Source organism: Bufo gargarizans, chromosome 9 (genome assembly GCF_014858855.1).
Source record: "Bufo gargarizans isolate SCDJY-AF-19 chromosome 9, ASM1485885v1, whole genome shotgun sequence".
NCBI lineage: Eukaryota > Metazoa > Chordata > Amphibia > Anura > Bufonidae > Bufo > Bufo gargarizans.
Genome location: NC_058088.1, coordinates 85,602,787 through 85,629,918, shown reverse-complemented (window position 1 = coordinate 85,629,918; position 27,132 = coordinate 85,602,787). Strand labels below are relative to the sequence as shown.

Here is a 27,132-nt window from a genome sequence, read left to right as displayed (position 1 = left end):
CTACACGCTTGTTTGTATGAGGGATTCAGGAGAGATGGCTGTCCCTGAAGGTTTGACCTGCAGCTATTGATGGTCTATGGGCCCTTTCACTTTCTCATATGGAGAGTGACAAGAGGCAACTGTTACCAACTGATTTCAGCCTGTAGCTGTCAGACACTGTCATGCAAGTCTGGTTTCTGGGGATAATACTGCCTGGCAATCAAATTATTTTTAATGAGCTTGTCATATGCTACAGCTTTAAAATTGCAGAAAGAATAACGAGGGCCATATTTATTAGATGACCTGACTTCACCAGGGCCAGTTCGCCATCTGCCTCTCCACCAATGACAGGTGTTTGGGGGAAGGAGGAAATGGTCACATTGTATTTCAACATGCCCGATCCTTTTCTTGACAGGAGATAAGCTGACCCCAGGGATATCTGGCGATGGCCCTCTCCTCTCTTCCTATTGAAAACACGTGTACGGTTCAGCTGAGCATGCATGTGGATTGGGGAGGGTGGTGGTTTGAGGATACAGCAGCGTGTTCAGCCTACAGCTATCTAAGGTGAATGGTCTGGTCTGCTTTAGTCTATATGGTGACTATTATTGCAATAGGTCCAGTAGGACAGACAGTGTATAAATCACTGTTTGGTCCCAGCCAGAGGTCATCTTTCATTGCTGATCCCCGATCACATTATTCTTCATAGACTCATTCTACTTATGGGTTCTTTAGACGTACATGGAATATCTCCTTTTATGATCAACCTGCAGAGGCTATAAACAGTAATGATGGAGGAACAATGGACCTCGCAGGCATTGACAGCTAAAGGATTAAGTGTTCTTGTGTGATACTCAATGAGTCGCCTTGCTGACCCTCTCTGGCTGTGTACCACATAGTCCTCTTTTATTCTTCTTTGTAAGAAGGCGCAGTGTAATGACGGGCAGCACGTTCTCTGGTTGGTAGCTGAACGACCCATTGTTGATTCAGTTCTCTATTGTCAGCTTGCCAGGGCGTTGGTTTGTTTGAGTTTGCAGGAATCTACTGATTGTCTAAAGACGAGCGTCTAGGGGCAGAGAATACAATGACAAAGATCTTATGTATTTTAAGGCATGTAAAATATTAAAAATAGCCTTTTTATAGGCTAAGTAGATTTCATTTTAACCCCATAGAAAACCACGGATTAAGGCATCATGCTGTCCTATAAGTTGTGTTAAAGGGGGTTCCCAGGGGGGATAAAATTGCGTTTCTCACTGATTCTCCATCGCTGCCTTCTGCCCTCAGCTTCCTGGTCCTTCCTAGACATTCAGGGAATGGTTTGGAATGGCGGTTTCCGGAGGTGAAATGAGCAAAAAGCAGCAATTTTGGCATTTATTATAATTATTTTTATTTTTTATTTTACTATATTTGCCCTACAGGATAAATTATGTGATAATTTTGTTTCCTAGGTTATTATAGGCACAGGGATACAATATATATTTTTTTTTACACTAAATAAAGGCATTTGTTAACTAAGGCGATTTTTGTATTGACTTGAACACTTGTATCCCATTGGAACAACCTATCCACAGCATAGGGCAGGCGTGGCCAACCTGAGGCTCTCCAGCTGTTGTAAAACTACAACTCCCAACATGCCGTGCTGTAGGCTGATAGCTGTAGGTAGCCTGAGCATGCTGGGAGTTGTAGTTTTGCAACAGCTGGAGAGCCTCAGGTTGGCCATCCCTGGCATAGGGGATAAGAGTCCCTTCAGTTGGACATTCACTGATTTAACATTTGTCCCACTCCCCCCAAATGATACTATTAGGACTGCTGTAGGCAGGAGTCTTGACCAGGAGGACTGTTCTAGCTATGCCCGTACCTCTGGTAACAAGGAAGTGTAATTCCTTCATTTTTTGATGAAGACAATAACATTATTAGCTGTACCAGACAATTAAAGGGGTCCTCCAGGAATTATTTCAAATCCACCAGCAACCTGCCCTAGAATGTGAGTAGGACTGGTTACCTCCACTTGCAGAGCTGCCTAGGAGGGTGAGGGGCCCTCACTACACACAATGCTGTGGCACTTGCATATACTGCATATTGGTGACCGTTCCGGTCAGGCTGCTCAGCCATTGATGCCATATCGTAGGCAGGGTCGCATCATTACCATTTATTGTAGAGCAGTGTAGTGAGGCCCCTTCACACCCCCCCCCCCCCCCCCCTGTCAACTCTGCAAGTGGAGGCAATGAGTCCTGCTCACATTCTAGGGCAGGTTGCTGGTGGCCATTTTAAATGATTCCTGGAGAAACTTTTAAGGTAAATAGCATATTGTAGGAATTAGGGATCGACCGATTATCGGTTTTACCGATATTATTGTCCGATATTCAGGATTTTCAAAGTTAACAGTAATGGCATCTATTTTGCCGATATGCCAATAACTAATCTGGAACAAGGATCGCGCTGCTGTCAGCGCGATCCGTGTTCCCTCAGCAGCACAGTGAAGAAGGAAGCAGTGTCCCCTAAGGCCCCCCCCCCCCCCCAGGACGGGAGGTGATGTTGACTCACTCATTCATTCAACAGGAGGCGAGAGCTGGCTGCAGAATCGCATAGCCTGCTCCCGACCTCTGACAGGTGCCACACCTGAGGGGTTAACTGCCGCGGATCGCAGCTACCGCTCATAGAGGTCGGGTGCGGCTATATGATTCTGCAGCCATCTCCCGCCTGCTGGACCCCACCCCAGTATTAAAAACATTGGTGGCGCAGTGCGCCCCCACCCCCCCCCCCTAACCCTCAGTGATGCAGTGGCAGCTTCTGATTGGAGCACCAGCAGTGTAATCCTGGGGCTCCGATTGGTTACCATGGCAGCCAAGACACTACTGAAGCTCTGGCTGCCATGGTAATCTCCCTGCTGCTGTGTGTACTATGCACAGGGCAGCAGGTAGAGTGTCAATGGAGTTCATGACTGATCCGTCTTGTCTGTTACAGATAATACAAACGGATCAGTTTATGACGGATGCATGCGGTTGTATTATTGTAACATATCCGTTTTTGAAGATCCACGACGGATCCGCCCAAAACACTAGTGTGAAAGTACCTTTAGCTTTAAAATTACTTCAGACTGAATATTGTGGGTGCAATGTTTGAGGCGCAGAACTCGTTTGAACTTGGAGAGCAGGACGAGAAGTTTTATTTCCTGGTTCTATGAGTAAGAAGCGAGTTGTGGCAGGAAGAAAGATTGCAGCAATGTTACTGTAATTTCTCCCCTGGACTGCCTCCAGTGACCCCATGAGGGCATGTTCTCGCACCTCTATCAGGCAGGATATACCCTCTGGCTGTCACATAGTTGGGAGAGGGCCATGTTTTTTTTTTTTTCCGTCGGCATTCCTTTTCAGTCCTGGCTGAATTGACATCAAACAGGCCGGGATATGACATTTCAGACCGTGACCTCTTTAGTAAACTATTATTGTCTTGTACAATGCTTTGGCGGTGGTTTAGAGGCTGTATGTGTGAGGACAGACACTGAAGACGCTTTATTGTGCTTTTGTAAAGTCTCTTAAATTAAAAGCTTAATCCAGCACATAAAAAATGCTCCCCAATGGCCTGCAAATGGTCAAAAAAAGTAAACCAGCTTCTGCTCGCTTCGTCGATGTATGTATTGGAGTGAGCTGCTGGTTGTTTGTACAGTTGGGAAATGAGAAGAGTATTAGCACTGGGAACTATTACTCCAATTAGAGGAGCTCGCATGCTCTTTTATTGTACGGTGGAGCTGAATCCCTTTGGGTCCAGTTGCTGCCTAACATATTGCAGACCTGTTTTGTAACCGCTCAGTTGTTACTGTATCTAGCAATTACATTGTGAGCTGTTGCTAGGCAACTGACTTGTTGATTTCATTAAAACGATTAGATATTTTAGATTGTGGTGTATTTCTGATTTTATTATAATAACAAATTCAGAAGTCCTTTGTGGTATAGCGCAGGAGGAGCATTATTGGTGCAGAATCGCCATAGAGAGATCTGCTCTAACTCATGCACACAGTTGTACTAAAGGTAACCGGTCAACAGTTTTATGGTGTCCTAACTAAGGGCAACATAAATAAGTGACTGATTCTCTTAGCAAAATGCTGGGTCACTTTCTTTAATTGACCCAGTCAATCTGCCAACATCTTGTATTAAAAAGCTCCAGCTGATAATGATGAGTCCTGAATGTTCATGAGCTCCTGACTCTCCCTGCTGCTGAATGACAGTTGTTTTTTTTCCATATAAGTCAGCAGCAGGGGAGTGGCTTTAGCCACTCCCTGGACTCAATGACCTCATGCTAGACTCAAATCAGCTCATTAGCATGCGGCATCTTTGTGTGTATATTATGAGGTAACCATCTGTCACACCAGTAAGTGAATACATCTAAGGTTAGTAGTTAATGATTTTATATAATTAGATTATAATCAAATATCCACATGACAAATATCCCTTTAACCTCTTAACCGCCTCCGGACTCACAGGCGCGCGCGTTCACAGGAACGGAAGGTCAGAGACAGGATCTCCAGCCTGCCAGCGGCGATTGTTCGCTGGCAGGCTGGAGATGCGATTTTTATTTATTTATTTTTATTTATTTTTAACACCTAACAGGTAATATTAGACGCTGTTTTGATAACGGCGTCTAATATACCTGCTACCTGGTCCTCTGGTGGTCCCTTTTGTTTGGATCGACCACCAGAGGACACAGGTAGCTCAGTAAAGTACCACAAAACACCACTACACTACACCCCCCCCCTGTCACTTATTAACCCCTTATGAACCCCTGATCACCCCATATAGACTCCCTGATCACCCCCCTGTCATTGATAGCCCCCCTGTCATTGATCACCCCCCTGTAAGGCTCCATTCAGACGTCCGTATTATTTTTACGGATACATGGATCGGATCCGCAAAACACATACGGACGTCTGAATGGAGCCTTACAGGGGGGTGATCACCCATATAGACTTCCTGATCACCCCCTGTTAGGCTCCATTTAGACATTTTTTTTTTTTTTTTTGGCACAAGTTAGCGGAAATAGATATTTTATTTTATTTTTCTTACAAAGTCTCATATTCCACTAACTTGTGTCAAAAAATAAAATCTCACATGAACTCACCATACCCCTCACGGAATCCAAATGCATAAAAATATTTAGACATTTATATTCCAGACTTTTTCTCACGCTTTAGGGCCCCTAAAATGCTAGGGCAGTATAAATACCCCACATGTGACCCCATGAACTCGCCATGCCCCTCATTGAATACCTTGGGGTGTCTTCTTTCCAAAGTGGGGTCACATGTGGGGTATTTATACTGCCCTGGCATTTTAGGGGCCCGAAAGCGTGAGAAGAAGTCTGGGATCCAAATGTCTAAAATTGCCCTCCTAAAAGGAATTTGGGCCGCTTTGCGCATCTAGGCTGCAAAAAAGTGTCACACATCTGGTATCGCCATACTCAGGAGAAGTTGGGCAATGTGTTTTGGGGTGTCATTTTACATATACCCATACTGGGTGAGATAAATATCTTGGTCAAATGCCAACTTTGTATAAAAAATAATGGGAAAAGTTGTCTTTTGCCGAGATATTTCTCTCACCCAGCATGGGTATATGTAAAATGACACCCTAAAACACATTCCCCAACTTCTCCTGAGTACGGCGATACCAGATGTGTGACACTTTTTTGCAGCCTATGTGGGCAAAGGGGCACACATTCCAAAGAGCACCTTTCGGATTTCACCGGTCATTTTTTACAGATTTTGATTGCAAACTACTTTGCACGCATTTGGGCCCCTAAAATGCCAGGGCAGTATAACTACCCCACAAGTGACCCCATTTTGGAAAGAAGACACCCCAAGGTATTTTGTGATGGGCATAGTGAGTTGATGGAAGTTTTTATTTTTTGTCACAAGTTAGTGGAATATGAGACTTTGTAAGAAGGGAAAAAAAAATAAAAAAAATCATCATTTTCCGCTAACTTATGACAAAAAATAAAAAGTTCTATGAACTCACTATGCCCATCAGTGAATACCTTAGGGTGTCTACTTTCCGAAATGGGGTCATTTGTGGGGTGTTTGTACTGTCTGGGCATTGTAGAACCTCAGGAAACATGACAGGTGCTCAGAAAGTCAGACTGCTTCAAAAAGCGGAAATTCACATTTTTGTACCATAGTTTGTAAACGCTATAACTTTTACCCAAACATTTTTTTTAATCAAAGACATGTAGAACAATAAATTTAGCGAAAAATGTATATATGGATGTCGTTTTTTTTTTTTTTTTGCAAAATTTTACAACTGAAAGTGAAAAATGTCATTTTTTTTTTGCAAAGAAAATCGTTAAATTTCGATTTAATAACAAAAAAAGTAAAAATGTCAGCAGCAATGAAATGCCACCAAATGAAAGCTCTATTAGTGAGAAGAAAAGGAGGTAAAATTCATTTGGGTGGTAAGTTGCATGACCGAGCAATAAATGGTGAAAGTAGTGTAGTGCAGAAGTGTAAAAAGTGGCCTGGTCATTAAGGGTGTTTAGCTAGGGGAGTTGAAGTGGTTAAGGACACATGACATACCGGTACGTCATGTGTTGTTCCGATCACTGCCGCCCGGCCGGCGGTGATCGGAACAAGGTGCCTGCTCAAATCATTGAGCAGGCACCTAGGCTAAATACGTGAGGGGTCCCGTGACACCCCCCATGTCGGGGATCGCAACAAACCGCAGGTCAATTCAGACCTGCGGTTTGATGCGCCTTTTGCAGTTTCTGATCAGAAACTTTATAATGCCCAAAATATATGTTTCACCCCTTCCCCCTGCACCCCTGAATGATTTTATGGCGGCGGGAGGTGCAGGGGGAGGGTTGTGGGCGGTGCGGCAGCCAGCCCGCCTCCTCTTGAATAATCGTTGGTGGCCAGTGGGTATACCAGGGTGTCAGCACATTGCTGACACCCTGGTTTAAACGGCTGACATCTGTGATGCGATGTCAGCTGTTTAACCCTTTCCATACCGCGGTCCGTACGGACCGCTGTATGAAAAAGGTTAACAGCTCAAGGAGCTCCCTCCCTCTCCTCTGCTGTGCCTTTGCAGCCCCTCGATGGAGAGGGAGAGAGCCCCCAGACAGCCCCGTCCTTACCCTTCCCCGTCTGCAAAGTTGTGGCAGACGGGGAAGGTTCCCATGGCAACAGGATGCCTTCTCAGGCATCCTGCTGTCCATGGTGCTGAACAGATCTGTGCTGAAGGCATAGATCTGTTCAAAGTGTAAGTAACACACAGTACAATACCCTATATAGTGTATTGTACTGTATTATACAGACATCAGACCCACTGGATCTTCAAGAACCAAGTGGGTCTGGGTAAAAAAAAGTGAAAGTGGGGAAAAAAAAGAAAAATTTTTTTTTTTATCACTGATTAAAAATGAAAAAAATTAAATTCCCTACACATGTTTGGTATCGCCGCGTCCGTAACAACCTGATCTATAAAACGGTCATGTTACTTTACCCGAACGGTGAACGCCCAAAAAATAAACTATGATGAAATTTTAAATTGTGCCCACCTTACGTCCCAAAAAAAGGTAATAAAAGTGATCAAAAAAGTCGCATGTACGCCAAAATTGTAACAATCAAACCGTCATCTAATCCTGCAAAAATCATACCCTACCCAAGATAATCGCCCAAAAACTGAAAAAAACTATGGCTCTTAGACTATGGAGACACTAAAACATTTTTTTTGTTTTCAAAATGTAATCATTGTGTCAAATTTGCATAAATAAAAAAAAAGTATACATATTAGGTATCGCTCTATAAAATTACCACATGATCTAACCTGTCAGATGAATGTTGTAAATAGCAAAAAAAAAAACTGTGCCAAAAAAGATATTTCTTGTTACCTTGCCTCACAAAAAGTGTAATATAGAGCAACCAAAAATCATATCTACCCTAAACTAGTACCAACAAAACTGCCACCCTGTCCCGTAGTTTCTAAAATGGGGTCACTTTTTTGGAGTTTCTACTCTAGGGGTGCATCAGGGGGGCTTCAAATGGGACATTGTGTCAAAAAAAACAGTCCAGCAAAATCTGCCTTCCAAAAACCGTATGGCATTCCTTTCCTTCTGCGCCCTGCCGTGTGCCCGTACAGCAGTTTAAGACCAAATATGGGGTGTTTCTGTAAACTACAGAATCAGGGCCATAAATAATGAGTTTTGTTTGGCTGTTAACCCTTGCTTTGTAACTGGAAAAAAAAATATATAAAAATGGGAAATCTGCCAAAAAAGTGAAATTTTGAAATTGTATCTCTATTTTCCATTAAATCTTGTGCAACACCTAAAGGGTTAACGTTTGTAAAATCAGTTTTGAATACCTTGAGGGGTGTAGTTTCTTAGATGGGGTCACTTTTATGGAGTTTCTACTCTAGGGGTGCATCAGGGGGGCTTCAAATGGGACATGGTGTCAAAAAAAACAAGTCCAGCAAAATCTGCCTTCCAAAAACCAAACGGCGCACCTTTCACTCTACGCCCCGCTGTGTGGCCGTACAGTAGTTTACAGAAACACCCCATATGTGGCCGTAAACGGCAGAGTCAGGGCAATAAAGATAGTCTTGTTTGGCTGTTAACCCTTGCTTTGTTAGTGGAAAAAAATTGGTTAAAAAATGAAATTCGCAAATTTCATCCCCACTTGCCAATAACTCTTGTGCAACACCGAAAGGGTTAACTAAGTTTGTAAAATCGGTTTTGAATACCTTGAGGGGTGTTGTTTATAGAATGGGGTCATTTTTGGGTGGTTTCTATTATGTAAGCCTCGCAAAGTGACATCAGAGCTGTAGTGGTCCCTAAAAATTGGATTTCTGAAAAATTTCAAGATTTGCTTTTAAACTTCTAAGCCTTGTAACATCCCCAAAAAATAAAATATATCATTTCCAAAATAATTCAAACATGAAGTACACATATGGGGAATGTAAAGTCATCACAATTTTTGGGGGTATTACTATGTATTACAGAAATAGAGAAATTGAAACTTTGAAATCTTTCAAAATTTTGGGTAAATAATTTAGTTTTTTTTATGCAATTTTTTTTTCTTCCAGTGTCATGAAGTACAATATGTGACGAAAAAACAATCTCAGAATGGCCTGGATAAGTCAAAGCGTTTTAAAGTTATCACCACTTAAAGTGACACTGGTCAGATTTGCAAAACATGGCCTGGTCCTTAAGGTGAAATAAGGCTGTGTCCCTATGGGGTTAAGGCTCCAACAACCTCTGGGTTGGCTGTGGTTCTGTACTGATAGTCTCGCCATCATGTAATTCAGAATATTTGTAGTATTTTGTGTATTAAAGGCAATCTGTCACCATGGATATGCTGCCCTGTCTTATTACTTCTATGTCGCATGTTTTCTCAAGATCCTTGCTGAGCGGCTCCAGCGGGAACTGAGCTCTGGAGTCCACCAAATGTAATGTGTTTGCTCAGGAGTCCAAGTGTTCATCTATTCCTGAATACTCTGTGGTCTCCCATTGGCAGCCTTTTCTCTATAAAAAGTATAGAAAGAAAGCCGTTTATCATCCGTTGTAGGATGGGGGCAGCTTATCCATCTTTTTGTAACTGACTTCTGGATAGGTCATCAGCATCTAATCGGTGGGTGTCCTACACCCTGGACTTCTGCTAATTAGCTGCTTGAGAAGGCCTGGCTCTCACAGGAGCACCACCGCCTTCTTGCTGCTTACCTTAGGCCATTGAGGTCATGACAATTGGTCACTTGGCCTAGTCGCAGCTCAGCCCTATTCACTTGATAACAAGAACTTGGGCCCCGCTGGAGCTTCTCACCAGTTCATTTAAAGGGGGTTAATCTGGAAAAGATAATGATGACTTATCCTCAGAACACATCAGTGGGGGCCCAAGTCACGGCATCCTTGCCGATCAGCTGTATCAGGGAGCCGCTGTGTTCACTGGAGCTCTGGTGAGCGATGCAGGCTCCCGGCAGCTATCCAAGGACAGCTCTGTATAGTGGCAGTGCGTGGTATTGCAGCTCAGCCCCATTGACTTGAATTGGGCCATGTGACCGATGTACAGTGATGTCACTGGCCTAAAAAGAGCCTGTGGAGCTCAAGGCCTCTTCTAACAGCTGATCGGTGGGGGTCCCATGTGTCGCACCCCTGCAGATCTGATACTGATAACCTAGCCTCAGGATAAATCGTCAATATCTTTTCCTGGATAACCCCTTTAAGAAAAGTGCAGCACAAAAATGTAAGTAAACATGTTTGAATCAGAGTCTCTCTTACTAGTGCAGGGATCGGCAACCTCCGGCACTCCGGCACTCCAGCTGTTGTCAAACTATGACTCCCAGCATGCTCCATTCACTTCTCTGGGAGTCCTGAGAACAGCCAAGGAGGTATGCATGCTGGGAGTTGTAGTTTCACCACAGCTGGAGTGCCGAAGGTTGCTGATCCCTGCGCTAGTGTATGCTGCTCTTAGGACAGCATTAATCTGGTGACAGTTTGCCTTTAAGGTAGTTTTCTGGGAGTTAAATATTAATAACCTATTCCTCAGTATAAGTCAACAATATCATGTTCAGTGGGAGTCCTCTTCATAGTATACTGAGCACAGCACTGTACATTGAATAGTGGCTGGTCTTGGTATTGCAGCTCAGTTTCATCTGCAGAAAGGCCATGTTGACCGATGGACAGGGCATCAAAGCCCAAATCGGTCACCTGAGCGATGCAGCCCCCTTTAAAGCATTGTTCGAGCAGGGTGCTGGGAGTCTGACCCCAGAGATCTGATATTGACCTCCTGAGGATAGGTCACTGTACAAGGTATGGCACTGTGCTCAGTATACTAAACCTGTTACAGCTCGTTGGCTGGGGTACCAAGATTCAGGCCCCTACTGATCTGATATTGATAATTTCTCCTAAGCATAGGTCGTCAATATTTAGGTCCCTAAACCCCCTTTAATGATATCCTCACATTTTTCTCCGTTTAGGCCCAACATTATGAGGTCTTTGTGGAAGCAAATAATTGGCCAGCTATTCAGCTTCCTCCCTCCTCCTGAGTTCTGTTCGTTCGTTTCTGCCTGTTGAATAATTTGCCAGAACTAATTGCTGACAGATTGTGGTCCCAATGTAACGTTCCCCCAGAAGGACTGTTTCAGTGTTTCTCTCACATAATGTGTGTGAGTCCATATCATCTCCTGGCTTTTCACATCCTTATCTGAAAGTCATTCTCAAGCTGGCAGGATTATTTCATACCTTGGGGACCAGGAACCAGAACATGCACTTTACGCTCCGTCTCTAGTATTGATAATGCGTGGCCGCCTGCTGAAAAATTTGGTTAGTGACGACTGAAGATGTGGTTATGTTTGTCGTGCAATGTATCAGTTGTTTAGTTTGACGGCTGTTGTCTTTGCTTCTATTATATTTGTAAACCATACTATCTCTCTATCTCTCTATCTATCGCACTGGCATTCCCACCACTATAACAATAGAGCTGTGGTAATGCAGCGGTACCGCTACCACCTTCCACTCTTCCTCAAAATGCTCACAATTTTAGGGTACTTTCACACTTGCGGCAGGGGATTCCGGCAGGCAGTTCCGTCGCCAGAACTTCCTGCCGGATCCGGCAATCCGGACGCAAACTGATGGCAATTGTCAGACTGCTCCGGATGTGGATCCGTCTGACAAATGTATTGAAATACCAGATCCATCTCTCTGGTGTCATCCGGAAAAAACGGATCCGGTATTCATTATATATTTTTTTGCATTTTTAGCTGGATCCATTTTGCCGGAACACTTAATACTGGATCCGGCACTAATACACTTCAATGTAAATTAATGCCGGATCCGGCAGTTCCGGCAAGTGATCAGTATTTTTGGCCGGAGAGAAAACTTCAGCATGTTTGGTATTTTTTTCTGTCCAAAAAATGGAAGAGGGACTGAACTGATGCATCCTGAACGGAATGCTCTCCATTCAGAATGCATTGGGAATAAACTGATCAGTTTTTCCCCAGTATTGAGCTCCTGTGACGCTAGTGTGAAAGTACCCTTAGGCATCATGCGGACGTGTGCTGTTCGTGTTCTCCACGGTCGGCACACATTCCCATTCATTTTAATGTGGGTATTCACATATTTGTGTTTTAGCATGCTCGGTGGTTTCTGCAGGGAAGCATGCTCTATTTTGTCCGCTCACAGATCCATCACTCACATTAGTCTATGGGCCAGATTTATCATTACTCTTACTTCTTACTCCACTTTTACATATGTCCAAAGTCACTTTTGGCTAAGGCCTCATGCACACGACAGTATTTTTTCACGGTCCGCAAAATGGGGTTCCGTTGTTCCATGATCCGTGTCAGTTTTTTCTTTTCAGTGTGTCTTCCGTGATTTTTGTAGGATCACCAGACATGGAAAGTTAAAAAAAAAAAAGTTGTTTTGCTGTCCGCCTGGCCGTGCAGAGCCAAACGGATCCGTCCTAAATTACAATGCAAGTCAATGAGGATGGATCCGTTTGACGTTGACACAATATGGTGCAATTGCAAACTGATCCGTCCCCCATTGACTTTCAATGTAAAGTCAGGAGTCCCTATCGGAGTTTTCTCCAATCTGATGGTATATTTAACTTGAAGCTTTCCCATCACCATCGGAACACCTCTGTTAGAATATACCATCGGATTTGAGTTACATTGTGAAAACTAAGATCCGACAGAATATACTAACACAGAGGCGTTCCCATGGTGATGGGGACACTTCAAGTTAGAATATACTAAGAACTGTGGACATAACTGCCCCCTGCTGCCTGGCAGCACCCAATCTCTTACATGGGGCTGTAATCCGCACAATTAACCCCTCAGGTGCCGCACCTGAGGGGTTAATTGTGCATATCATAGCCCCCTGTAAGAGATCAGGTGCTGCCAGGCAGCAGGGGGCAGACCCCCCCTCCCTCCCCAGTTTTAAATTCATTGGTGGCCAGTGCGGCCCCCCCTCCCTCCCCTGTATTAAATTCATTGGTGGCCAGTGCGGGCCCCCCCCCATGCGGCGCATTGCTTATAGCACAGACTTGTCACTGGCCACCAATGAATTTAATACTGGGGAGGGAGGGGCCGCACTGGCCACCAATGCGGCACCTGAGGGGTTAATTGTGCGGATCACAGCCCCCTGTAAGAGATCGGGTGCTGCCAGGCAGCAGGGGGCAGTCATGTACACAGTTCTTAGTATATTCTAACTTGAAGCGTCCCCATCACCATGTGAACGCCTCTATGTTAGAATATACTGTCGGATCTGAGTTTTCACAAAAAGCTGTATGCAGACGGATCTGCGGATCCGTCTGTGCTAAAGTAGCCTACGGACATGGACCATGGACGCGGATGGCAAGCTTGTGTGCCTCCGTGTTTTTTCATGGACCCATTGACTTGAATGGGTCCGTGAACCGTTGTCCGTCAAAAAAATAGGACAGGTCATATTTTTTTCACTGACGGGATACATGGACGCGGATGACAAACAGGGCATTTTCCGGATGCATACAACGGTCGTGTGCATGAGGCCTAAGTCAGATTTATTAATGGTCCTTTAATACTGTGATAAATGTGGTTTGATGGTAGCTGTTTATCCTTCAATAAGCGGCTTTACAAAAGTTGCACATCTTTACGAAAAAGTCGCATAAGCATGGTCCTTACTGGAGTGAAATTGTGCCATTTTTTTAAAATGGTCGCAATAGTAAATCGGTCTTGAGATTCATTTACAAAAGAAAACACGCCTACTTTCAGAAGACTGGTGAGCATAGTGCAGAGCCAATAAGTCGCAAATTTTTGCGCATTTTTAGTAATTGCGCAAAAATTTGTGACTTTTTCACTCCATTATTTTGACTTGAGCTAATGATAAATCTGGCCCCTATGTGTCCATGAAAAACATGGACGCATCACGGATGCAATCCGTGTTTCACGGACCATTTAGAAGGAGATGCTATGTAAATTTTCAGCTGTACAGTGTCAGTGAAACATGGATGACACATGGAGAGCAAAAAACGGACACATGGATCCTTTATGCATGAATCACTGCCACCCTATCACGGATTTCATCACAGATGCGTGAATGAGGCTTAAGTCTTCTCCGGCCGTTGGCACTATTCCTATTGCTCTCACGCCAATCAAGCTCTTAGTAACGTCACTATGATGACTACAATAGCCCAGTTCGACCAAATGATACTATAATATGGAAGGAAGTATAGTACAGACTGGCAGTTATGGATCGGGTGGGAATAATCTGAGCACATACTCCTACTTAAGAAGAGAGCGAGAGACTGCCAATTGGAGGATCAGGTACTGAGACTCGCTGCATTGAGTCTAATATAAATATATAAATATATATATATATAAATATATAATTTCAATGGAACTCTATGGAGAGGGAGTCACTATTATAGCACATGTATAGGTAGATAGCGTGGTAACATATTACATTGTGTGTATTGTATTTGTACAAACAGCAGAAAGGAAAAGTATGCCTGCAGAATGCAAACAGCTTAATACGTCATTAAACAGCAGTATAATCTCTGCAAACCCCCGCAGCGGTAATCCGGGTGGATCCCTTTCATATTTTTTCCTGATCTAAAGGTCCTTCACTAACTGGCCAGATTATCAGTCCATGTAGGAGATAAGCTCCTGTAAAGTTGCAAATGCTTGTCCATCGGGTGATTTGCGTATTTGTGTCTTTTAGACGGCACCGAGACTCATTATTTCTGGGAAGCAGCTCCTCCTGTATAGACAGAAATCTGTTACCGAAAAACAGTGAAACTGTATGGGGACAAACGCTGGCTTTTACACAGACCAATTGCCAGTCAATTATGGGGATTGAACAAAACGTTGACGATAACTGGCTGATTGTCGGGGCAATGTGTGCTGAATTTACATGAGAGCTCTGCTGTCAATGCTTGTCCCCATACAGTTTTATTGTTTGCTGTTTATAAAGGGCAGTCTGCTGTCCATAAAGTATGGGGGTGATCTTAAAAAACACCGGTCTTTGAGTCCCCCCCTGCGCTGCTGTAGGAAGGCATGCCCCTCATCCTAAATTAGGTGCACCTTTAGGGCTGTTTCACACGAGCGCATGCCGTGTGTGACATCCGCTGCGTGAATGACAGCCAAGACCCGATGCAGACTGCAGAAGCACGGAGCATTAACATGACTGATAATGCTCCGTGCCTCTCTGTGATCTCTTTACTACGAAATCACAGTGACAACTTTATCTCACTGTCATTTTGTAATAAAGAGATCACAGAGAGGCATGAAGCTATCCACATGTCCACACGGGATGTAATTTGCTTTATTAAAATGTGCATGGTTTACATGCTGTGTGATTAGGACAAGTTTTGTGTGCACGAATTGGACGGCGGCCATTTTAGTTTCCCTGATTGCTTCCCTGAAAAAAGAAGCAGTTATAGCAAATGAAAGGTATTTGGGAATATGTTTATAATAAATTAATATTTAAGTATTTCCTGAATTCCCGAAGAACCCCTTTAACCGCATTTAGAAGATTGCATGAGCCCTAAGGGAGAGTTTTCTAGGCATGCTGTGACTTGTGCAGAGGTCATTATGCAAGGAAAGAATAGGTAACGTTTGACAATCCTCTATTGTGATTGGTAGATCCTGTCTTATCTATACACAGGTGATATCATTACAGGCATGATTAGAATGACAGATAAGCAGGTAACTGCAGTAAAGTGATCAGTACAGATCATTATTATGTCTCATTCACACGTCAGTGATTTCCATCAGTGATTTTGAGCCAAAACCAGGTACCAGTCAAACAGAACAGTAGAAAATCTTTCCCTTAGGCTACATGCACACGAACGTTGTTTGTTTCTGTGTCCCGTTTTTTTTTTTTTTTTTTGCGGATAGGATGCAGACCCATTTGTTTCAATGGGTCAGCATCAGTATGTCCTATTTTTATTTTTTCTAGTTTGCGGACAAGGATAGGGCATTATTACAATGGATCCGCAAAAAAAGGATGCCATACGGAACGTCTTTTTTTTTTTTTTTTTTGCAGACCGCAAAACACATATGGTCGTGTGCATGTAGCCTTATACCTTATAGCTGGAGGCTCCTGTGCTGGTTTTGGCTCACAATCACTGATTAACATCACTGATCAAACACTGACATGTGACGAAGAACCCACAACAGACAATTTAAATAATGATAAAAACAGCCTAAAAAAGTACGTTGCCTAATAGTGTCGCAGGTCCCAGTGGTGAAGTGGGTGCAGTTCACACAGGTAAATACGTTTCGTTTTGTTGGACCGCGCTGCCTCAGGAGTAGCAGAAATTCCACATTCGAAACCAGTCAAATAATCGCGGACATGGGAAAGCAAACGGGCCAGTCGAAGCCTTTCCTCCTCTCCCTTCCAGGCTTCTATGGAACATCAAGAATGCAGCCAATAGTGAAATACCGTCACATGAATTGGAGTAAAACAGGGTTTATTATACTCACAATATACAGGTAAAAACAAGCAATGTACAAAGGATCAATCACCCGACCCGGGTTTCGCTCAGTCAAGCTTCGTCAGGGGTATTCATACCGCCCCTTCCAGGGCAGTCTTATAAGGGGTCAGGTTGGTCCATACCCACCTCCCTGCTCAATCATGATCCAATTTATTATAAAATTTAATATTAAAACATCCAGCAATATAAATACACATCCCTCAGTAGCATGTCAAATACATAAGTTACAAATGCATAAAAACAAGGACATTTCACATTACTCTCCCACATATAGATACACAAACTTCTAAACCAATCCTAGATCACAGGCATGCCGGCTTCATTCATTGTACTCCTACGTCACTTAACACGTGACCACATTGCTCCTATCACCTTCTTTCTCTGATGTCCATCCTAACCAATCACAGGTTACACATTGCTTAGACCGCCCTCCATTCATAAAAACGGCAACGCCCCCACATCACATATTACTCAGCCAATTCGATCCTTCACTCTCAAAGGTCCTATATCAACAGGGTAAACTACAACATTCAGGTAAGGCAAGGTTTTAAATCAAATGTGTAATTTCTGCTACTCCTGAGGCAGCGCGGTCCAACAAAAAGAAAGACATGTGAAGAAGGACTAAGGCCTCATGCACACGGAAGTTCAGTTTTTTTACGGTCCGCAAACCACGGATCCGCAAAAAACGGAAGCCGCCCGCGTGCCTTCCGCAATTTGCTGAACGGAATGGGCGGCCCATTGTAGAAATGCATATTCTTGTCCGCAAAACGGACAAGAATAGGACATGGTTGTTTTTTTTTTTTTTTTTTTTTTTTTGGTGGACCACGGAACGTATCAACTGATGCGGACAGCACACGGAGTGCTGGCCGCATCTTTTGCGGCCCTATTGAAGTGAATGGGTTCGCATCCAAGCCGCAAAAACTGCGGCTCGGACCAAAACAACGATCATGTGCATGAGGCCTAAGGCCGGATTCACACATCAGTTTGGGTCATTTAAACCGTCAGGAGGGCCATGAAATGTAAGGAAAGCAGAAGTATAATACATCCAGAACACGGATGTTAGGTGTATTTCATTGAGGTTTTGGGGATATAGTATGTTTCCTGGGTAAAGGTTAAGTACACTGTGTTGCTCGCGGCGGTCACAAGCAGCAGGTCTGGTTTGTGCAGGCTGAAAGCTGCTGGTCAGGCTAAAAAACATTTCTCCTCTAAACAGTAAACTACATCTGACTTGAAAACAAATGTAGAATCAACTGTAGGAACTTGATCTGCCAAATAGATCCATAATACTTTATAGCTGGAACATCATTTTATTAAAGGAGTTGTCTGGGTTCAGAGCTGAACCCGGATATTCCCATAATTTCACCCAGGCAGCCCCCCTGATGTTGGCATTGGAACATTTCATGCTCTGATGCTCTCCCTTGCCCTATGCAGGATCTTTTATTTACAATAACACACTGCCGGGTGGAGGCTTCCGCCCAGCAGTGTGTTCGGTGAGGTCACCGGCTCTGATGGGCGGGCTTTAGCGCTGCTCTAACCGTTTTACAGCTCTAAAGCTCGCCCATCAGTGCCGGTGACATCACCGGGCTCACTGCTGGGCGGAAGCCTCCGCCTGGCAGCCCCAGAAACTCCAGAAAATGCCTTTGCCCTGTGCGATTTAACGCAGGGCAAAGGAGAGCATTGAGCATCAGAGCAGTTCATGCTCCAAGTCATGGGGGGCTGCCTGGGTGAAAAATGGAGGTATGTCCGGGTTCAGCTCTGAACCCCTTTAATTACTGATCTGACTTAAAGGGACGCTTCCGTCAGAAAGTCCATACTCATAGAAATGTTTTCGATCATTTTTTTTTTTTTTTTAGTTCATTTTGTCTTTACTATATTATTGAGAATTGGGCTAGGTCTAGACAACATTTGTCGCGCAACCATTTTTGTAATGATAGTCTATGGGGTCGCACTGCGACATGCCGCGACTACGACAGTCGCAAAAAATCCATTCAAGATGGGTTTTTCTGCGACTGTCGCGTCGCAGCATGTTACATTGCAACACCATAGAATATATTTAAAAGAAGAAAAACTACCACAAGAGGACACAGTTTTAAATTAGAGGGGCAAAGGTTTAAAAGTAATATAAGGAAGTATTACTTTACTGAGAGAGTAGTGGATGCATGGAATAGCCTTCCTGCAGAAGTGGTAGCTGCAAATACAGTGAAGGAGTTTAAGCATGCATGGGATAGGCATAAGGCCATCCTTCATATAAGATAGGGCCAGGGGCTATCCATAGTATTCAGTATATTGGGCTGACTAGATGGGCCAAATGGTTCTCATCTGCCGACACATTCTATGTTTCTATTATAAAAATTGTCGTGCGACATTAGTGCGACAAAATGTTGTGCTACAAGTGTTGCAGTGTAGTTGTGCCCTATCTGTTGCGTAGGTGGTGTAGACCTAGCCTTAAACGCAAAGTATCATCCTTCTGTAGCATTCAACACGACTAGCTAACACTTCTATATCGATAGGTAATCTATGGTGTAGTTTGCTGCTGCTGAGTATTACACTAGCAGGTCAGGCAGGTGATTGTTGGAAAGGAAGCGTTCCTTCCCGGCAATCGCCTGCTCGTCAGTGGAGGAGAGCGCTGCCATTACATCCACAGTATGGAGTAATGCCATCACTTGTCCCCATACTTAATCATTTTTGGCAGCTTCTCCTATATTCCGGCGCATGCGCAGACCGGAAAAACGTATCCGGCGACACGGCAATTTACGGAACACTTGGTACCAGATCCGGCATTAATACACCTCTATGGAAATTAATGTTGGATCCGGCAATTGCGGTATTGTTCCAGGATTTTGGCCAGAAAAAATACTGCAGCAAGCTGTGGTATTTTGTCCGGTCAAATACCGTACAAGGAACGGAAGACATCCTGATGTATACTGAACGGATTACTTTCCATTCAGAATGCATTAGGACAAAACTGATGCGTTTTTTTTTGTTTTTTTGTTTTTTTTTCGGTATTTAAAACCTATACCGTATTTCAATATCGGAAAAGGATAACGCTAGTGTGAAAGTACCCTAAGTGAGGTGAGACTAATAAAAATACGCTTAGTCTAATTCAGGAACTGATGTGTGACTTAATACATAGTCGGCAAAAGAAAGGCAGCAAATGAAATACGCCTGTCTAATTTTATGGCCAAAAACAGATGAGCTTGATAAATATGCCCCTGTATTTGGTATTTTGCATCAGTATTTATAAGCTAAAACCACGAGTGGGTCCAAAACATACTTTAACTCTGCAGCCTTCACTCCTGGTTTTGGCTTACAAATTCTCCATGACCATGTGAAAGTGGCCTTAAAAGGGTTTTGACTAATGTAAAAAATGAAAATCTGACATCATATGTTACATGACAATCTCTTTCTAAGAGGGCGTGTCCATGCTCTATCACAGCTCAGGGGGCAGTTGAGGGATGAAACTGAGCATGTGCGGCCATCTCAGTGAGCAGGACATAGAAATAAGAAAAAACAAAGATCAGGTGGCGCTATACCGATACATTTTACTGATGTTCCTGTGAATGCTCATTCCCAACAATCTACCCATGTAAATGTGCAGCCGATCACTTGATGAATGAGCAAAACGTTCATGCATCAGGTGAAATATCGTGCGGGGACATAAGTTATAGTTTTTGGGCAACAGATTGTGCCGTCATTACAGCGTTCTGCTGCCCAGAAACAATAGCGATGGCTCATTCTCATACTGTGGAGGTGATCGCTGCATGTATCTTCACCTCCACTTAACAAGCAGCCACCTGTCGGGAAAGAACACTGCCTTCCCTACAAACTGCTGCATATCTGCACATGTAAATGCGCCTTTTACTCTACACCCCATATGTCTGCTGTTTCACACCAGCGAGCACCTGTGTTTTTGTGTGTCTTATATTTTGGATCTTACGAAGAAAGAATAAAATTTCCATGTTTTTATCCGGTGGCTGGAGCCTTTATTTCCTTGTCACTCTGTTGGTGATCGACACCATGTCCGTGCCATGGGATTCCCTCTGAAGCTGGCTGTGATTTGTATACTTTGCAACCAGTCCTGCTCACATTCTAGGACACGTAGTTATTTTGAAGGCGGTTTCCTGTCCTCAGGATTGGCCATCAATATCTGATCGGCAAGCGTCTAACCTCCCGCACCCCTGCCGATCAGCTGTCCTGCAGTAGTTTCAGCATACGTTGTGCGCAGTGGGTGGTGCTGGTTACTGCAGCGCTGCTCTCATTGACTTCAGTAGGAGCTGCATGACCATTTCCCCCCTCTGTCTAACCGGGCTTTCCAGCGCCAGAGTTTCTGTAGAACAGCTGAATGGCAGAGGTGCGTGGTGTCTCTGCGAATCCAGTGTTGATGGATGTGATTCTAAAAGGATCGGAAAACACCTTTATAATGTAGTGAATGTATGTAGTAGAAATAAAGTATTGACTTTTTTTATTTTTTTGCATTGCAGATATTTCTCCTGGCATGCCCCCCGTGTAAAGCTGCCACCGTCATATTTAGGTGGGTAGTCTACAGTTAAAAATAAATGCACCGATATGATTGTAATATTTCCCTCCCTAAAATCCTGCAGCTTTATAATTTGAATAGGCCTATTTTATCTCCAATATCTCTGCATATGGAAAGGTTTATATACAGATCTGTATAGTGCCACCACACGGGTAGTCATCGGGTGTGTCCGACACTAATCTGGTGTAAATGACCAGCTTTACACTTTGGTAATCCTTTTTTTTTTTTTTTTTTTTTTTTTTTTTTTTTTATGCATCACAATGAAACATTTGTGTCCCTGTTCAAGTTCCCATAAAGGGGTCTTCAGATGGGAGGACAGATATTAATACTCCTCCAGATACACTGAGCTTTTCCATGGGTCTTCAGTTCTTAATTTGTAGCGATGCCACTTCCTCGGTAACCTTGTCGCTGTCTTTCCTCTTTGAAGGCTGCAGATGCATATGTTAAATGGGGCCCTACTCGCGTTGTTGTTCCCAGTGCTCAACACACGAATGGTAAGAAATCCATACTTTATTTGGTTTGATGTATATCTGTGACCTGTAAAGGAGCTCTATACAATGAAGAGCAAGTATCGGCAAGAAATATAATTGCTCTGTGCCGCCAATCTTGTCCCTGGTTTCCAGAAGTGATGACGTCCCATTCCTCCTCATGTGCCTGCTGCAGCCAATCGCTGGCTGTTCATGTGCCAGACTGGCCTCGGGGGTCAGACCAAGGCCATGGATTGGCTGAAGAGGTCAGATGAAGAGGAATGAAACATCTTCAATGCCGGACCACTGATGCTGGAGTGGGAGGAAATTGAAATGAGGAGTAGAACATATTTTCTTATGTATAGCGTTTCCTACACTAAACATTGTATGTACTCAAATTGGTTATGGAAAAAAGTACAGCTTATCCCTGAAAAAAGTTGGCCTCAAACAACAATGTCGACATCAAAATGTATGTTCAGCAGCAAAGACAAAGGGGTTCCTTTCTCACCACAACTCGGTGCTTAAGAGGTTAAAACGTGTAGCTTTCATGAAGTAAGCACATACATCATATTAGCCATACACTATAAAGCATAGCAATCATTGTAACTCATAATGTCATGAATTTTTGCATCGATTGTAGAGTTAAGCATGTAAAGCGTATCACAGGAAAGAGGTATTTTCATTTTCAAGCAGCTTAGTTCTCCTTTCGCAGCCTGCAGGCATTCTGTAACTGTTCAGAAACCTCATCAGTTCTTAAAAAGAAATCCATCTAGTGTAAAACTTGGGGACGGGGAAGAGGGGGTGAAGCTTCTCACTCCAAGTGAACCAGAAGGAGGAGATATCTGGTTAGTGTAGATCACTCAGCGCAGCCCTTACAATAGTCTAGGAAGAGCCAGCCCAGTCATCAAGCGTGGAGAGAGAATATGGACATGCTGCGGATATTGCATCCAGATATTACAGGGGGAAATCTGCAGCATATTACAGGAGCAGCAAAGTGAATGATATTGTACCAAATCTTATTCACACTGGGTAAAAAATCAACCTGGAGATTAACCTGCAATGCAGATTTTAAATGTGCGATATGTCAGTTTACGTTTTGGATTTTAACACCGATTTCATGTTTTTAAAATCCGCATTTTTCTCCACTTAATCTGCCTCCCATGTGTATGTACCCTTAAAGTGGAGTTAAATGGGCCGACTGAGCGACCGATTGTCAGAGAAGAAGTGTCCTTCCCAACAGTGCTCGTTCAGTGAAGGAGACGGTGCGTTTACATGCAGCGATCTCCTTCACTGTATGAGTTACGGGGGATTGCTATAGTGATCTCTCGTCCTTGTACAGAATCATGGCTCCTGAGCAGTAGATCACTGTTTAGACCACACAATCTGCTCCCCAGAAGCCATGATCGGTGGTGTCTGCATGAATGACAGGATGTTTGGTGGCACATTTAGATGGCCAGATGATCGGGAACGACTGTTCTTCGGAACAGTTGTTCCTGATAATCTGGACGCTTACACCACAAAACAAAAAATAAAAACTTTTTGTCTGCTACAGGGCAAAAAACATTTGTCCTATACTAAATCAAGTGTGCGGATTACAAATCCGAAGTCAGAATTGTTGTAATACGTCCCGAAATTTTGCTATGCATAAGTATGCCTAAAGGAATTAAGCACTTGGAAAGCATTGAATAATTTTGAACAGAACGAGTTTTACTCCAACCATCACCTGATCTACATCAAAGTTTGCGTAGTAAACAGTGTATGAAAATGTAATGGAATAACAACATTTCAAAAAGTCTCGTTTTTCAGTTTAAAAGTCTTACTTGAGCAAGGCCCAGAACTGTTAAAAGTGCTTCAGGCATCTGCTTTAGCGTTTGTGAACGGTCATATTTTCCCGTTGCAAAAACAAGCAGTAGTCCCCCATCATGTTGGGATTCCAGCGGCCTTGATACCTGTTCTCCATTGTAGAAATGTCTTTATGGAACCGCTGTCCATGTTGGTCACTTACGTGTCCCAAATTGGGTGGGAAAAAGATGGGAATGTAAGAAATGCACTTTCAATGACATTCGGAAGTTGTTCATATGCTGTAAGCATGTTGTCTACTAATTCAGTGTAGTTTGCAGCTCGTCTGTTCCCAAGGAAGTTCTGCACTACTAGCACAAATGCATCCCAAGCTGCAAGACGCACTCGCTTTGTCAGATTCTTGCGCTGATCATAAGTAGTGTATTTGCCACATATGTAGCAGAAATCTTCTGGATCGTTGACACATTTGAATTTATCCATCTTAAAGGGGTTCTGCAGTTTTTTTTTTTTTACTGATGATCTATCCTCTGGACCTGATCGGCGGGGGTATGACACACAGGACCCCTGCCGATCAGCTGTTTGAGAAGGCAGCGGTGCTGACAGTAGTGCCACGGCCTTCTTGCTGTTTACTGCATGCCCAGTGACGTCACGACTAGTATCCAATGGCCTGGGCGGAGCTAAGCTCCATTCAAGTGAACAAAGCTTATCCCAGGCCATTGATATTAGTCGTGATGTCACTGGTCCTGCGGTAAACAGCGAGAAGGCCTCGGCGCTACTGCCAGCGCCGCTGCCTTCTCAAACGGCTGATCAGCGGGGGTCCTGGGTGGGGGACCCCTGCCGATCAGATGCTGATGATTTATCAATCAGTTTTAAAAAAAACTGCAGAACCCCTTTAAGTTTCAAAATTGATAGCACTATAACAGATCACGTTATTAAAATATGTCCAGCTTGCCTTATATACTTACTGCTGACATCAGCCGGAGTGCCTCTGGACATGTCCATTAGAATATCTCCAATATAATGCATTTAATAGTATAACTGAATAGGCTTTGCATGTACTTAACCTCTTCAAGACATAGGGCGTACAGGTACGCCATTATGTCCTGGTACTTAAGGACACAGGTGATCGGAACCCCGTGCCTGCTCAAATCATTGAGCAGGCACCTGTGACCCCCCCCATGTATGTGATCGCAGAAAACTGCAGGTCAATTCAGACCTGCGGTTTTCTGCGTTTTTGGGTTATTCGGGTCTCTGAAGACCCGATAACCCGGAACAGGATGGTGATGGTGGTGTGATTTTACCCCCACCAATCACCATCCTGCGATCCTGAGTGGTGATGGTGACATCACCTCTCAGGATCGCCTCTGATTGGTTGGTGGGCGGCCCGGCGGGAGATTCAAAAGATGCAAGCGCTCCTCTCCTCCTCCTTTTGTGTTCCGGAGGAGAGAGGAGCTGCCTGCACGTTGTCGTCCATCGGTGCCAGCATCACCCCATCTGTGCCCCCAGGACCCGATCTGTGCCCCAGCACCCCCCATCTATCCAGCAGGTACATAGGGAAAGTTTGGGTTAGGCAGGGAAAATAAAGGGAAAGTTAGTTTGATAAACTTTTATTGCATCACCCTAAGTTAGGGTGTCTGGGGTCCCTAGACCCCCCAGGGGTCCTGCCGCTTGTTCCCCCCCCCCTAACTTTTTTGGGGTGCAGGATAAAAAAAAAAACATTTGTGTACGCTGACTGTGGCCGGCACTCTTAGCGTCCGGCCACTGTTAGTGCATCGCACACCCCACCGCTGATCAACTTCGGACGGTTGATCAGCGGTTTTGAAAAAAATTTTTCCAATTTTTTGCCCTTTTTTTTTTTTGTTAGTTTTTTTTTTTTCTGTTAGATTTATGGTGAGTTTGTGAACACCCATGCCCCCACACACACGTACACCAAATAAAGATTTACACACACACACATATACACGCAGACACACACTTCCCTATGGCCCGCCGGACGTTCTCGGCCGAGGAGGCATACGCCCAGCTTGCCTCCGACTCCGAGAGTCCCAGTGAGGACAAGGATGACTCCACATTCCTGTTGTCATCCGCATCCTCCTCATCATCTAGCGATGATGATGAGCCCCCAAAGCGTCGGAGACGCCGCCAGGCGGAGCAAGGGGACCGCCATGTTAGGGACCTTGTGGCCCAGCCTAGTACGAGCAGCTCTGGGGCTCGTACTGGTTTCCCGGCCCACCAGTTAAATCCACCGGAGCACCCTGCCGGTGAACTAGCCTGGTGTAGCCCAGAGCGATACGAGCCCGTGATTCCTGAATTTGTAGGCCAATCAGGAATCCAGATTTCCACAGTGGGCTACACTGAATATGACTTTTTTTGTCATTTTTTTTTCAGTGACCCACTGGTAAATCTGATGGTGGAGCAGACGAACCTGTACACCCAACAGTTCGTTGCTCAACACCCGGGCTCCTTTTTGGCCGGGCCCGGTGGCTGGGGGCCGGTCAGTGCAGCCAAAATGAGGACATTTTGGGGCCTCGTGCTGCATATGGGCCTGGTCAAGAAACCCAGTGTCGGGCTGTACTGGAGTGGGGACGTCCTATACCAGACCCCACTTTACAGTACGGCCATGACACGCTCCTGGTTTGAGGCCATCCGGAAATGTCTGCATTATTCAGATAATGCAGCATGTCCCTCCCCCCGAGGTGATCCTTCCCATGACCGTCTGTATAAGATACGGCTGGTCATCGATCACTTTGGGGCCAAATTCACGGAGGCCTATGTACCTGGAAGGGAGGTCGCGGTTGAGGAGTCTCTCATTGCGTTCAAGGGGAGACTCATTTTCCGCCAGTATGTCTCCTTCAAGCTGGCGAGGTATGGCGTGAAGCTATACAAAATTTGTGAGTACCTCAGGGTACACTTGCAAATTTTGTCTATACGAGGGGCAAGATTCCTGGATTCAACCCCCAGAATGTCCCCCACTCTGGGTGTTACCGGGAAACTTGTGTGGGACCTTATGTACCCACTGCTAGATAAGGGTTACCACCTTTATGTGGATAACTTTTATACCAGTATCCCCTTGTTCCAGTCCCTTGCCGCCAGATCCACGTCCGCTTGTGGGACCGTGCGGAAAAATTAATGCGGCCTCCCTACCCACCCCCTCCAGGTACCTATCCCCAGGGGTGAGACCCGTGCCCTTACCACTGGAAACCTGTTGCTGGTCAGGTATAAGGACAAGAGGGATGTCCTTATGCTGTCCACAATTCATGGTAACGGCATCACCCCTGTCCCTGTGCGAGGTACCACGGCAACGGTCCTCAAGCCAGATTGTATTGTCGACTACAATCGGTATATGGGAGGAGTTTATCTCTCGGATCAAGTCCTCAAGCCATATGCCATTCGCAAAACCCGGGCATGGTACAAAAAAGTTGCGGTCTACTTGGTACAGGTTGCCATGTACAACTCTTTTGTGCTGTCCCGGAGCGCTGGCAACACAGGGACATTCCTTCAGTTCTATGAGGCAGTCCTCAAGGCCCTGATCTTTTCGGACCAGGAAAGAGCAGGCCGGAGTACCTCGGGAACTGTAGGCGCCCGGATCGTCCCTGGCCAACACTTTCCAAGTGTGGTCCCCCATATTGGAAAGAAGGGACAAACCCCAAAAAAGTGCAGAGTGTGTCGCAGGAGGGGGATACGGAAGGACACCACCACTCAGTGCGACACGTACCCCGATCATCCGGGCCTCTGCATTGACTGTTGCTTCAGGGAGTATCACACTTCCATGGAGTACTAAATTTATATCCCAATTTAGCACTGACATCGGATAAAAAAAACTGGTTCTCAGACTTGAAATCTAAAAAAAACTAAAATAATTTATTCAAAGTAGACATATTGGGTATCGCCGCGTCCGTAGGAATCTC

The 27,132-nt window shown here is 44.5% G+C and overlaps 1 protein-coding gene across 1 annotated transcript in view; it reads left to right on the top strand.

Annotated features, from left to right (window-relative positions):
- Nucleotides 1-27,132, top strand: part of TMEM164 (transmembrane protein 164) — a 65,689-nt gene that overhangs the window by 8,999 nt on the left and 29,558 nt on the right. Inside the window, exons 2-3 of the mRNA XM_044306299.1 lie at nucleotides 20,902-20,951; nucleotides 21,385-21,451. Coding sequence (XP_044162234.1) covers nucleotides 20,902-20,951; nucleotides 21,385-21,451 — 117 coding nt within the window. The remainder of the gene's footprint in view (nucleotides 1-20,901; nucleotides 20,952-21,384; nucleotides 21,452-27,132) is intronic.